This window comes from Lytechinus variegatus, chromosome 15, assembly GCF_018143015.1.
Source record: "Lytechinus variegatus isolate NC3 chromosome 15, Lvar_3.0, whole genome shotgun sequence".
In the NCBI taxonomy this organism is placed as follows: Eukaryota; Metazoa; Echinodermata; class Echinoidea; order Temnopleuroida; family Toxopneustidae; genus Lytechinus; species Lytechinus variegatus.
The window spans coordinates 3,916,869-3,930,433 of record NC_054754.1 but is presented as its reverse complement, the minus strand read 5'-3'; the positions used below and the strand labels follow the sequence as shown (position 1 = coordinate 3,930,433).

The 13,565-nt window shown below is 37.9% G+C and overlaps 1 protein-coding gene across 1 annotated transcript in view; it reads right to left on the bottom strand.

Moving 5' to 3' along the window:
- Positions 1 to 13,565, bottom strand: part of LOC121428841 (aqualysin-1-like) — a 36,621-nt gene that overhangs the window by 3,207 nt on the left and 19,849 nt on the right. The window contains exons 3-7 of the mRNA XM_041625707.1: positions 12,895 to 13,024; positions 10,408 to 10,523; positions 9,471 to 9,612; positions 7,573 to 7,763; positions 1,047 to 1,218 (exon numbers count right to left, since the gene is read on the bottom strand). Of these exons, the coding sequence (XP_041481641.1) occupies positions 1,047 to 1,218; positions 7,573 to 7,763; positions 9,471 to 9,612; positions 10,408 to 10,523; positions 12,895 to 13,024 (751 nt within the window). The remainder of the gene's footprint in view (positions 1 to 1,046; positions 1,219 to 7,572; positions 7,764 to 9,470; positions 9,613 to 10,407; positions 10,524 to 12,894; positions 13,025 to 13,565) is intronic.

The following is a 13,565-nucleotide window of genomic DNA, read 5'->3' as shown; positions in this document are numbered from 1 at the left end:
AATACCAACGGACAAATTATTTCACAGCCGCTCCCGAAAGTTCCCTGTAATCATTTACCATTAAAATCTTGAAATTCAAACATGCACGTTTTAGGGAGCATGAACAAGATGCGTATCGTACTAAATAGAAAATTGTACATTGATCACTATTCTCTCTTTTTCCCTTTGTTTCCTTTTCGCTTTTTGTTTCTTGGTAGTGAAAATTGAACGGCAAAAATGCAGCTACCCTATCGTACGGTATACTGTTCTTTTTTTATTTTAAACTGCGTTCTTCATATTTTTATTTTCAAAGTTTTATTCTATTAATTTATAATCATTTTGCTTATTTATGGCCGCTTTTTATAAAGAGAACTATATATGGAGTGTTCCATTAAGATATTTGCAATTAATCCCCAAATTCAGATGCAAATTTACAACTTATGATACATTAATTTTATCTAAAACATATCAATTTGTTTTTTTTTTGGATGGAAAAAACAATAAATCAGTTGCAAGTTTGCAATGAAAAGTATGACTTTCAATTGATTTTGGAGTGTGAAATTGATTTGCGTTCGATTGCAAGTTTCTTGCAATGCCCCATATTTTGCTAAAAAGGAATTCACTGTTGGTGGTCTTAGTCCCCCAACCTCTATCAAATTCCCATCCACAAACCCTGATATGGTCAGTCTGCAACGTCCAAAGCCCTCTCCGAACCCATTTGTACGCTACTACAGCTGCTTCCAAACATGAATTATTCCTCTCTTTTTTTTAACAAATGATATTTTCAAAATTCTAATTCTATATTTAGGCCCTAATTATTCTTTCTCAGACTTAAAATGTTTCATAGATATTTGGTTATATACCAGCTTGGCGTTTACCAACAAAATGCTGTCCTGCCAAGTTCCTAGGGGAGTTACCACAAACAGAAACAGAAATTTATCTTATACCTTGCCACCATGTAAGTATGATCACGGTGCATTGAGGTCATCACCCCCCCCCCCCGTCCATGTCAAACTCTTAATAATCTGACCCGCAAGGGTGTCACTATAGGTCCCCATAAGACTCACCTGTCACGTGAACGGTAGACATAGATGTACCACTGGTGGTCCGCGTGTCGTCCGGCCCTCCAATCCATAGGCTTTTTATATCGTCACCAGGAGCAAATAAATCCACGCAAGTTCCGTAGTTGGAGTAATCAGCCCTTCTGTCATTGATATCTGTTGCACCAACGGTAATAGCCTAAACAGTTAAAGATAAATGCCACCGAGGTTTGGTCACGATTTCGACATGAATTTCGTACATCATCGAATCAAATTGACAATAACCAACCCCCCAAAACACGAAATATGCCAAACAATTTTCGAAGAAATTGTGCAATTGCTGTGAAATTAGCAAACAAGAATGAAATTCGAGCACGATGCCTGGTGGGTGTTTCATAAAGCTGTTCGTAAAGTAACGAATGACTGGAACCTGTTCTTGGGTCATAACTCAATTACATAGGGATATCAGATAGCACAAGAAAGGATCACCAGTCGTGCATAAAGTCATTCGTGTCTTACGAACAGCTTTATGAAACACCCACCTGGTCTTTTTTCCCAGCAATGATGAGACACCGACCCTCATAATTTGCGTATCTGTTTTGGTGATCTTCAAGATATATTTCATAACTCAATCGGTGCATGAGCTTGCATCAGACAAGAGACCTTAATTTTCTTGGTCACAGAACGACTATATGAAAAAGAGGAGGTCAAAAATGTACACTCGGCAAAAAAAAGTTTTTGTACGCTTATAAAAGTTAAAATATTCCATATAGATATTTGATTAAAGGCAAATTATTGTATGTCAACATGACCAGACAATATTCCTCTTCCAGTATGGCATGACATTTTCATGTGAACAGTCATGCATGGGTGATTGAATGCTTTAAATAATAGTCAGTAAAATGTCAGTAAAAGAAAATTGCAAGAAATGTCTCAGTCAGTGCATGGCTGGTTACAGGCTTTAAACAATAGCAACAATAGCAATGTCAATAAAAGAAAATTGCAAGAAAACGATCAGTCACTCTTTCATTTATAAAAGTTTTCGAAGCATAAATATCCATCAAACGATAAAAGCAAACTTAAAGTCATATACCACTCTAAAAGTGAAGAGAAAGTTATCCACCTTGGATGCATCACTATTCCACTGGAATTTTAATTCAAAGTTAGTCGATGAAAAAATGTCAAATTTCAGTATCTTGGCAAATGTAAAAGAAAATTATCCTTATCCTCCTATCTTCTGCAGTGGTGGTTGGCCCTAGGTTGACCACTCCTAGGGCGGCCTCTAACTCCATCAGTAGCCAAATATCGCTGGTTCAAATTTGAAATTGTTGTTGGTGAAAGTTGGAAATATCGAGTGACTTGTCTAAAGGCCTGCCCAGACTGCAACATTCCTATTGCTCTTGCACGCTCTTGGTTGGAAAGCTTCATCTTGAAAGTGAGTGTCCAAATGATCTATCTCATTATGCATCCCTAAAGCCCCTTTTACACCTTCACGGAAGCAACACGGATCATCCCGGATTGTCTATCCGGGGTCATCTGTGTACACTCCGGGACTACCGTGTACACTCCGGCTACTCATCCGGCGCCATCCTTGATGTACCGGCATGTCCGGGAGAAAAATTGAACATGTTCAATTTTTCATCCCGGAGTACACGGACTAATAATCCTCCGTGTTCATCCTTGCAGCCTCCTTGTACATCCGTGTAGCTACCGAATGCATCCGGGAGGCTCCTTGTAAGAACCGGGTGATCCTTGTTGATACCGGCTCTATCCGGGGTCAAATGTTTGTATTGTTTGCGTACATGAACAATAGTCCGTATTCATAACCAAGCACAAGCATGCTCCAGATGTTGCAAAAAGGGACGAAACTTCGTTCAAGCAAGATGCCGGCGACAAGAAGTGGTAAGGTCCGTGTAAAGACCCAGTAACATCGGTGATCATCCGGGTATTCCGTGTTGGCTCCGGGAGCATATCAAACAGGATCCCCATTGGTACCTTGCCTATCCTTGTAGACTCCGTACTTTTCCGTACATATCCGTGTTAATTACCAGTTAACTCCGTACTAACTCCGGGAATGCTAGGAAAATACAAATTTGGCACCCCGGATCATCACGGACTGTGATCCATGATGATCCGTGTTGCATCCGTGAAGGTGTAAAAGGGGCTTAAGCATTCAATTCAAATGATAAACACCTCTTAAATTTGTTGAAAATATGCCTACAGGATCATGTTCGCTCATTTGGTTTACGTAGTAGACGATGCAGCCTGCTAGTTTATACTATATGTACGCAAACCCTATTGCAAATCAAAATCGATTCCTTACTCGATCAAACTAAATATTTGCCCTCTCAAACTGTAGCTATATAATAAATATCAGTAGACAAAGCTGTATAGTACAAGAACATTGTTACTTTCAACTTTAAATGTGTTAGGTAATTTGTTTGAATTGTATCACTTCTTCCAAATGAAAGGGGTCTATAGGAACGGAAACTGTCATTCTTTATATAGTCACGTGACGTTGTACACAGAAATATGCTATGGTCTGCCTGCTCGATCTCAAAGTTTGGGAGAAAAATGAGATGTAACCATTATACCAGTCATAAAGTATTATACATCAACATGTAGGTAATCTATTTAGCTTTCAGATGACAATCAATCTCGACTTTTTTTTACTTTTACGGATATTTCAGTGGGAAAACAAAAATGTAGTGTCTCGAAAATAGAGGTGGTTTCGGACCGTTTGCCGTAGCAAGATTTGTGAACATGGACAATTTCAAATGAACAGCGAGACGTAAATAATGGATTAATTGTAATAATATTTACATCAAATAAATGGAATTGGATAACATTGTCACACTATTATCAACCTGGTGTGAGATTATTAATAGTTATAAAGACACACCCGGATTTGAGTAATATTACGCTCGTGAAATCGACTGTTCTCTGTGTTGAAGCTCTCTGTGTGTGGACATTCGGACACTAAAATGCACGCGACTAACCATTATGGAAATTAATGGTGCAATCCAAGGATACTTTCATTCCACGCCCCGTTAAATTGAGCGATGACTTTTATTGTCAATATATATATATATACAGTATATATATATTTAATTCCCTGCCCGTAAGAGTTCGATCTGATCCGCACCTATAATCATATTACACGTACGTGAATCCCTCCAACTCAGTGTAAAAAGTGGGCGGAGCTAAATCGGATTTTCGCGCCTAGCAACCCCGTTAGCAAAGCCTGTAAGCATCGTTCTGCTCACTCTCCATAATGTCTGCGATATTAAAATCCTAAAAACCAATAGAATCGTTAAAATTAGTAAGGCTGTGAATGTTTATCATTTACATTGACTATCGGTGTACAAACTCGTACCGAATTTACCAGTAAGTGACGGTTATATTACGAATTACCAGCCTTTTAATGAGTGATACAAAGTGCCAAAATTTATGAGAATATAGTGTAAATTTTGTATAGCATTTCAAAATCCTTAATTTAAATATTTTCATAATTTTTCATTGTTTTAAAAAACATCTTATTACATTTAGTATAATTTTCCCGAACTGATAACGTTGATAGATTACTGTTTCTCGGCTTTATGAGGAAATGGGAGGCCTTCAAAATCAGGTTAATCTTTGTTATATTTCTAAAAGAAAATTGTTAGATTCGAACTACTATACCAACTGTTTGCCCGAAGGAGGGTTATCATCTCATAATGTTGTGTAAATGATACATTACAATATATTTTAGGAGTGTAGTAATCCATGTTAGATAACATTTTTAAGGATGAGTTTCGTAATGAAGAGAAAAATCAAGTTCATTCTTAGCACGCGAGCCGCAGAATGATAATTTTTAGCGCGCGCAGACATGGCTGATCCCCTGGTGTGTCCCGCGGGATTATCTAGTCCCATACTGGTGTCGGGTGGTATATTCCACGTACCTTGTCCCCTTGCAGTGACCTCTGTTGAGTTATATAGTGCTTCATTTTGATACTCAATCCGTGAAATACCGATATCGAAAAATGCCCGGAATAAACCTGACACATATTAATGATTTCATTTTCGAGAATTATTATTTCTTTCCTGCATGAATTACAAAACGTCAATCTTATAGGTCAAGAATCATGATAGAAATTGTCAAGATTTGGAAAATATAAGTTTGCCGAATGTCATCAGTATCTCACTGTATGTTAAACAGACAATATAGAACTGTATTTTTTGTAAATTCCACGGTCGCCTTAAAGAGATGGTATATACAGAAGAAGAGGAAGGGCCGGGAGCCGGGTTCAGGTGTCTCAAGCGGATCGGGAGAAAGGGGGGGGGGGGTCCTTTTCCCACTATCTTTCAAATAACCTTATTTTCTAATATTAATCCCTGTTGTTTATCGTGGAATTTTACCTTTTATCATAATTATAATTCTATACAATATGAGGATCCTACTATAAGTTTTCAAGCTGTCCTGTTCAAGATTACTGATTTTTTTTCTGTGGGTCCCATTAGCCCCTTTTTCATCAATCATCTTCTCGGTGTCTCTGCTACCAAGATTGACTAGGGAGTGGAGGGAGGGGGGGGGGGGCGGGCATAAGTTATCATCACTCACTTTCGCCCCAGACAAGTGCCTGTTTGATATATTTTATTGCAAGGGCTTCTCTTTTCCTCCTATAATCTCCCTGTTCTCTCTTCCTTTTGTTTTTGTGTTTGTGACATTTTATATCTCAAAGATCAGCTCTCCAATCTAAATTTCAACCGTCTCATATTATTCCTTCCCATCTGTTATGGTCAAGTTCTCCTCCAATAAAACTAACCTATTAATATTTGCCCCTCTTATTTCTACCGGCCTGCAATCTCATTTTGGCCCTTTTCAGTATCCCTCATCGACCCCTCCCCATTGCAACTCACCATGATTTTAAGTCATTATCACGAGAGCATGGATAGGAATATTGCAGATCTATAAAATTGCTATTACTTTGATTTTAAAATAATTTGAGTACCTCCCCCCCCCCGGCGGCCATGCAGGTCGGTTTTATATGTCGCATGATGGTAAAAGGTGGCCGTGGAATTTACAAAATATACACTTTTTCTATATTTTCTGTTTAACATATACCGTGAGATACTGATGACAAGATATTTCCCAAACCTTGATAATGTTGTAATTTTTAACTATACAGTCAATGTTACACATTCTTGACACTAGGCAGTTTGACTTTTTGTAATTCAGGAAAGAAATAATAATTACCGAAAATGAAATAATTTATGTGTCAGGTATATTCCAAGCTCTTTTAGATATCGGTAAACTATTAATTTCACAGATTGAGTATCAAAATTAAACACTAAAACTGTACAGTGGTCATCGCAAGGGGAAAAGGTACGTGGAATATACAACCCGACGCGGTATCGGACTGGATAATCCGAACGGACAGTCAGGGCGATCAGCCCTGTCTGCACACGCTAAAATTTATTATTCTGCTGCGGCTAGCATGCTAAGAATGAACCTAATTTTTCTCTTCATTACGAAACTCATACTGAAAACTGTTATCCAACATGGATTGCTACACTCGTAAGTTGTATTGTTATGTATCATTTACACAACATTATGAGATGATAACTCTTCTTCGGGAGAACAACGGTATAGTAGCTCGAATATAACGATTTTTCTTTAGAAATATAACAAAAATTAACCTGATTTCGAAAGCCCGACATTTCCTTTTAAGCGATGGAGAAAATAGCCTACCAACGTTATCAGTTCGGGAAAATTATAATTAAAGTAATAAGATGTTTTTTAAAACAATGAAAAATTGTGAAGATATTGAAAATAACGATTTTGAAATGCTATATGAAATTTACGCTATATTTTCATAAATTTTGGCATATTGTATCACTCATCAAAATTACTGGTAATTCGAAATCTTATCCACACTTGCTTGTAAATCTGATATAGGTTGATACACTGATAGTCAATGTAAATGATAAGTATTCATAGCCTTACTAAATTTTAACGATTCCATTAGTTTTTAGGATTTTAATATCGCATACATTTTGGAGAGTGAGCAAGACGGTGCTCACATGCGTCGCTAACAAGATTGCTAGGCGACCTACCGCGAGAGGGCTTTTATAATGGCGGGCTCCGCTGAGTTGATACATAGCCTATAGGTGGTTCACGTACGTGATTATGGGACCAGAATATAAAAAGTGGTTCACGCTAACTCATTCTATAAACATTAGCCTATGCGCCCTACTTACAGATCATTGGTTGAAATGGCTAGCTTTAATTTTGTCCAAGAATTCGAGTTCCCGTTTGAGTGGAATCGGGGGGGGGGGTTCACAAATATTTAAATATGACTTAGAGTCGCACTTAAATGTCTATTTGCGTGCGGTATAAAAGGAATGACTGCATTGGTCAGATCATCAGAAGAGGACGCGCACTACTGCGTATTGATCAATAAGATTGAGCGTTGCATATTTTGTATCTTAAGAGCGAATTAAGTCATACTTGAATCTTTGTGAAACACCCCCGTGTTACATTGTGAATGGGTCGGGTGTAAATAGGACCAACCTCCTGTACACGTGCAGGGGAAGTTTGGCAGGCACTGGTAGGACTGTTGTTATTAAGAGCTGCTACAACAACGGGTATACCAGACTGAATAACTCTTTGAACGGCCTCGTCGGCTGCCGTGTTAGTAGGACCTCCAATGGACATCGAGGCGACCGCTGGCTTCACTCCAGAATTCACAATGTAATCGCAGGCTGAAAGTATGACCAGAGAAAAGAGTAACATCCGATTAATCAATGCTATCCGATAGTTCATCCATCAGATACGAGATTATGTAATGTTATCCAGAAACCCGTTGGGGATCGGGCTCTAAATCACACAGATTATCTTAGGAAGAGGAGGAGGGGGAGGTGGGCAAGTAATTGGCCTACCAAAATTAAGCAATTTCTACCTGGAGCAACAAGCATAGTTCTCTTCGTTATACGTCATGAATGAAGTCTTTCTTTAACTAGGCCCATCATCGCTATGTAATTCCCCGGATTTTTTTTTATTTATTGCAAATTATACAATATGGTAAAGATATAAGGAATCAGGATAACAATGCTTCCTTTAGGCCGCCATCTTGGATTTTACCAAATGGCTGCCAAAAACGGGGTTTCGATATTATCTCGGCTTCTAAGTAGACTCATAATAATTTGGCACCTATAACCCGTGGTTTCTGAGGTCAAGGAATCTATTGGTATCAATATAATAAACTTTACGAAAGAAAATCGTTTTTTCTTCGAATTACCTGACTAGGAATTCACATAAAAGTTTCAAATTTAATGTTGCAAATTAGCGTCCAAAACATATTTTTTTTGTAAGGCAAATATTAAGCCAATGTGTTATACATGTTTATATGGCATGTATTTCAGGTCATATGATCAAGGTCAATTGTCATTTAAGGTCGAAGAACTTTGAACCATGTTGGGGTTTCAACTTGAAATCTTTACCAATTATTATTTTTTTGAAAAGGCATCATAACTTGAAGAGCGTATGGGTAACAAAATAACTGAGTATCAATATTCATTTTGCATGAGTGTCAGATCACATGACCAAGGTCAAAATTCATTATAGGTTCAATGAACTTTTGACAATGTTATTGAATCAGAATCTAAACTTAAGCAATGTTAAGATTTAACTTTCTTATAATGGACATCAATCAGGGCTATCGGGAAATCGATGAATGGATTTTGGGCAATGACTAGGCGAAGTTCAAATGTCAAAATTGGGTCAACTCATTATTGATATCAATTGAAATGAATAAAAATGTTAGGATTTTAAATTTTAGACATAATTTTGAAATTCAAGATAAACAAAATAAAAATAAGAGAAACATTAATATAATGATTATCAGACATCAAACATTAGATTAGTATATTTTCAGCATGAGGAGACTAGCCCCTGATTTCAGGTTACTGGAACAAGGTCAAGATCATTTTAGATCCATTAACTTGGGTTAAAAATATACTTTGTTAAGAAATTTGTCTTCAAATTGATCTTTTTCAACTGGGCATGATTTTTTAAAATAAAAACCTCGAAATGCCCAAAATGACATTTTGCGCACTTTGGTTTCGCTCTAGCTTACTGTGCAGTGGTCCAGTGAATATGGGGTGCCCAATGGACAAAATCGTACGGATCAAAATATGCACGATGTATCAATCCGAAATTGCACGAATGATGACGCCATTGTAAAATTGGCTAAATGATCAATATCAAACAACCAATGAAATGACAATGATCTATCTAGGCGTCAGGGGCCCGTTGCAGAAAGAGTTGCAATCAATCGCAACTCTAAAAATCACGCTCAAGTCCCGAATGCGCGTTGTTAATTGGTCGAAAATCAAATTGCGCATGATTTTAGAGTTGCGATTGATTGCAACTCTTTCTGCAACGGGCCCCTGATCATCCTTGATATGTACCTGCTATAAGAGAACTCCATTGACCAGAGCCGCTGCAATCGAGTATCCTCAACCCATGTATATTTACATTTGTTGCTGCTCCGTACATGCTGGCTCCTATTGTTCCTGCGCAGTGTGTGCCGTGTCCATTACAGTCTATCCCCTAAAATGCAAAAGTCGTATTTCATGCGAAGATTTTTTTTTCGTTTACCATCAAAGAAGTTAATGCATCAATAACTTTCCATAGCATGTAAAATATGAGACCATGACGTCATATCTAATAATGATAATAATTATTGTACATTTATATTGCATAATAATAGTCAACCTCTTTAAAGAGAAGGAACAGCACAAAAAAATCGACAGTTCCAAAGTATAGTTTTACATGCCTCTACATGTATCTATCAGGATGTCAAGGACACCTACTTCATTTTTGTATTCATTCACACACGTGATGTTGACGATGTAATTTCAAGTTTTAACACAGCGTCCAATGAGCCCACCATGGCCGTTTGCAGACATTTTTTTCCTCTAGGGAGGGGGGGGGGGCTCAAAAGCGAAGTAGAAGACGACCACCCCAGGTGCTAAAGAGAAATTTTCAACAACAAAAAATCGTGCACCTTTTGCTAATAATTGTGAAAAAAATGAAGATTTTCATAATTTTGGAGGGGGGGCGGCTTTCTGCCCCCCCCCCCCCGCTGCTAATGGCCATGCAACCAACCACAGCAAGTGGGCCACTGGTCCATAGCCATGATAGCCCGGTAACAATATTCGACGTGAAAAATGTCCGACCAATTATAGACCTTATGCATTGACGTCATCGCACCGTCATCTTAGGGGCTGAATTGACCATTGCTTTGCATGCGATGGCAGCTGGTGCATGCATCTGTGATCGAGGGCGTCATGAGATCATGACGTCATATGCATAAGGTCGATCAACTATATGACTTCAACTTACAAAAGGTCTACCGTCGTTGACGTCATCAAACACAGGGGAGGCTCGTCCTTCAAAGTACAAATGGTCTGGGTAGATTCCTGTATCGACGACATATACATTAACACCTGATCCACAGCCTGTATGAAAAAGAAAATGATTACATAGCATTCAGCTTCATTCCTTTATGGAAGGTATTATAATTTGCCGACAACAAATTTGTGCAATTTCAGAACATTCGATAGACAAATTGACAATATGCATATGATTGTAATTATTTCATTGCGCCCTCCCTCGGATGATATAGGGAGTTGTCAAGAGATCACCAGCTGAAGATCACCGACGCATCCAAGGCAATCGCTTCAGCCTCCAAGATGGTAGTCCACGTCCTGGACGATTTTTACTGATTGGGCAAACCATAACCAACACACACACACACGCCCGGGCCCGCGCCCTCCTGACTATTCAGGGTGTGTGTATGCGTGTACTGTTATGGGCATTTAGTGTGCTGGGTGTTTGGTAGTCGTGTCGTGCAAAATAACAACAGTCCAGGAGGTGGACTACCAAGATGGCGGTGCGATGACGTCAATACATAAGTTCTTTCTTCGTTAGACTTCTGCGAAATTGGCGGAGCAATTCACTGTATACGGGATGACGATATAGAAACCATGTCATGTTGTGATTGCCAATCTGTATTATAATGTGCCTGAAGAGCGCCACCAGATCTGACTTAAATCAATGGGAGCAGACAGGATAACAGTTAGTCCAGATGAACAGGTTTATTTCCTGTTCGTACATGTAATTATATTTACATATTGTAACAAAATGAACGGATTATTTCACGTAAAGCATTGTTTTGGAACCTCAAGTACATTATTTCATCTTAATCCATTTTATTATCTTTTTTAATCCATTCTATGAAAAACTCATTGACATATATATTTGCTTGGGAAATCTAGTAATCCTTTGTAATCGATCCCAAAGGGATTTTGTTTAAAATATAAATTATCACTACTTACTGAGAAACATCGACGTTAACATTTATTTATATATTTAATTATATTAAGTATGTATATTCTATTATTCTTCAAGGTTTTTGGTATAAAGATAAATTATATTAACGCTAAAACATTTCCTTTATTACCATAACTATTGACGGCATAACAATTAAGGGATCTCTTGAATCGTTGAGCCCGAGCTATGTAATTAGACTGCTTGCCGAGCCTTAAGTGTGCCTTCGGAGGTTTTGCGCTCAAACTTCTGCCCCATAGGGTAAGCACGTTCTAGTTTTATTTGAAAAAAATAATCATATTTCGGCTATATGAGTGTAATTATTTATTTATTCAAACTGAACGACGGGATACATGGTTGAGGTAGCAAGAGTATCTGAATGTCAGAAAAAGAGGAAAAAGAGTGAGGGCGATATCACTCGTATATCACTTCCACTCGGTCTGTATTCGCCATGTTGATGCGATACGCAATTCTCGAGCAATGACGTGCCCACTTTTGATTGGTTAGAAGTGCTAGATTCGCTTGCTCCTTATTGGTCAAGTTCTCCGTGGTCACACACTCGACATCACGAGTGAGATTGACCGAAAGATCGGTTGTTTACTGTAAGGAACATTGACCAATCGGAAGACGAGTGAGGTGGCAGACGACGAAATATCGTGCTGAACACTCGTGAAAACCGCTCATTGAGGAATAAACGTTTCTTCGCCCTTTATAACGAGTGACGAACTCATTCGTTTACATTTAGAGAGTATATATTTGTGTGGGTTAGGGCGTGTGTGGGAGGGGGTGCGACAGTGTGCTAGAAAGAGAGCACGGAGAGGGAGAACGTTTATTTGCAACAAGACGAAGGTTCTTAGATTCATTAATAAGGGAATGGTCCGGGCTGAAAATATTTATATCTAGATAAATACATTAAAATTCACAAAGCAAAATGCTCAATATTTCATCAAAATCGGATAAGAAATGACGAAGTTATTGAATTTTAGATTTTATCAATATTTTATAAAAAGAGTTGCACATCATCATGAATATCCATTAGGAGGGCTGATGATGTCACATCCCCACTTTCCCTTTTCTTATGTTATTATATGAAATCATGAATGTTTCATTTTGTCATAAATGTGTAAATGATGTGTCTCCATTATGATAAAATAAGTTGCGGCAATAAATACCTAATGCACTTAATCAGTTGTCAATCCAATTATTTTAGTTCTTGGTAGAAAAAAATGAATAAACCTAATTTCAAATAATAAAATACAAAAGAAAAAGTGGGTATACATGTATGTCATTATCAGCCCACCTAATGAAAATTTATAAAGACATGCCTAGAACCGTTTCACCAGAATAATGCAAATCTTTAGAATTCAATAACTTCGCTATTTGTTATCTGATTTTGATCAAATTTTCAGCATTTTGCTTTGCTTTGTTGAGATAAAATATCTCCAGCTTGGATCATCCCTTTAAACAAAAGTATCTCAATCTTTGGGAACTAAAAATTACCTTTGCCCTTGTAAGCTCCATCGAGAGGCAATGACCGCTGATCTATTCGATCCAGACCCCACGACGCAACAGCCGCAGGGTGGATTGCACCATCTTCAGTTATGTATTCGATTTCATCACGGGCCAGAAGCTATCAAAAGATAATATCATATAAATAAGGACTGTGAAAAAAAAGGTTTTTTGTGCCCGAAACACAATAAGCCTTTCTGATGTATATTTCCCCATGTGTTCATTATTTATTTTGCATGGTCAAATAAAATGAAAATACCCCAGTTATCTATTTTTAACTCAAATAACTTTCCAGTTTTCTCTTGACACTGACGGCATCATAGGCCCCCACCAAAGGCTACAATACACGTGTATATTCATTCGTACTTCTTTAGAAATTGGAAGCTATTTGCATATCGTTGTCTATCCATTCTTTTTACCTCCATGGTTCAATTATCTACTAAGTGCACGGGGTCAAGTAATGAATCAAAGCACTGATCTGATTGTGTTCTGATCAGCGATCTGTATACAGATCAATGATTCTAATTTGCTAATTCATTTCATGACAAAGAACGTACAGGGCGTCAACCCATTGTTGTCGGTGTTGCAGCCCTCTACGTTTATTTCATGACTTTATTGGTATAAAATGCATTTCTCTGGTTTTATGGTCTTTGAATTGTGTA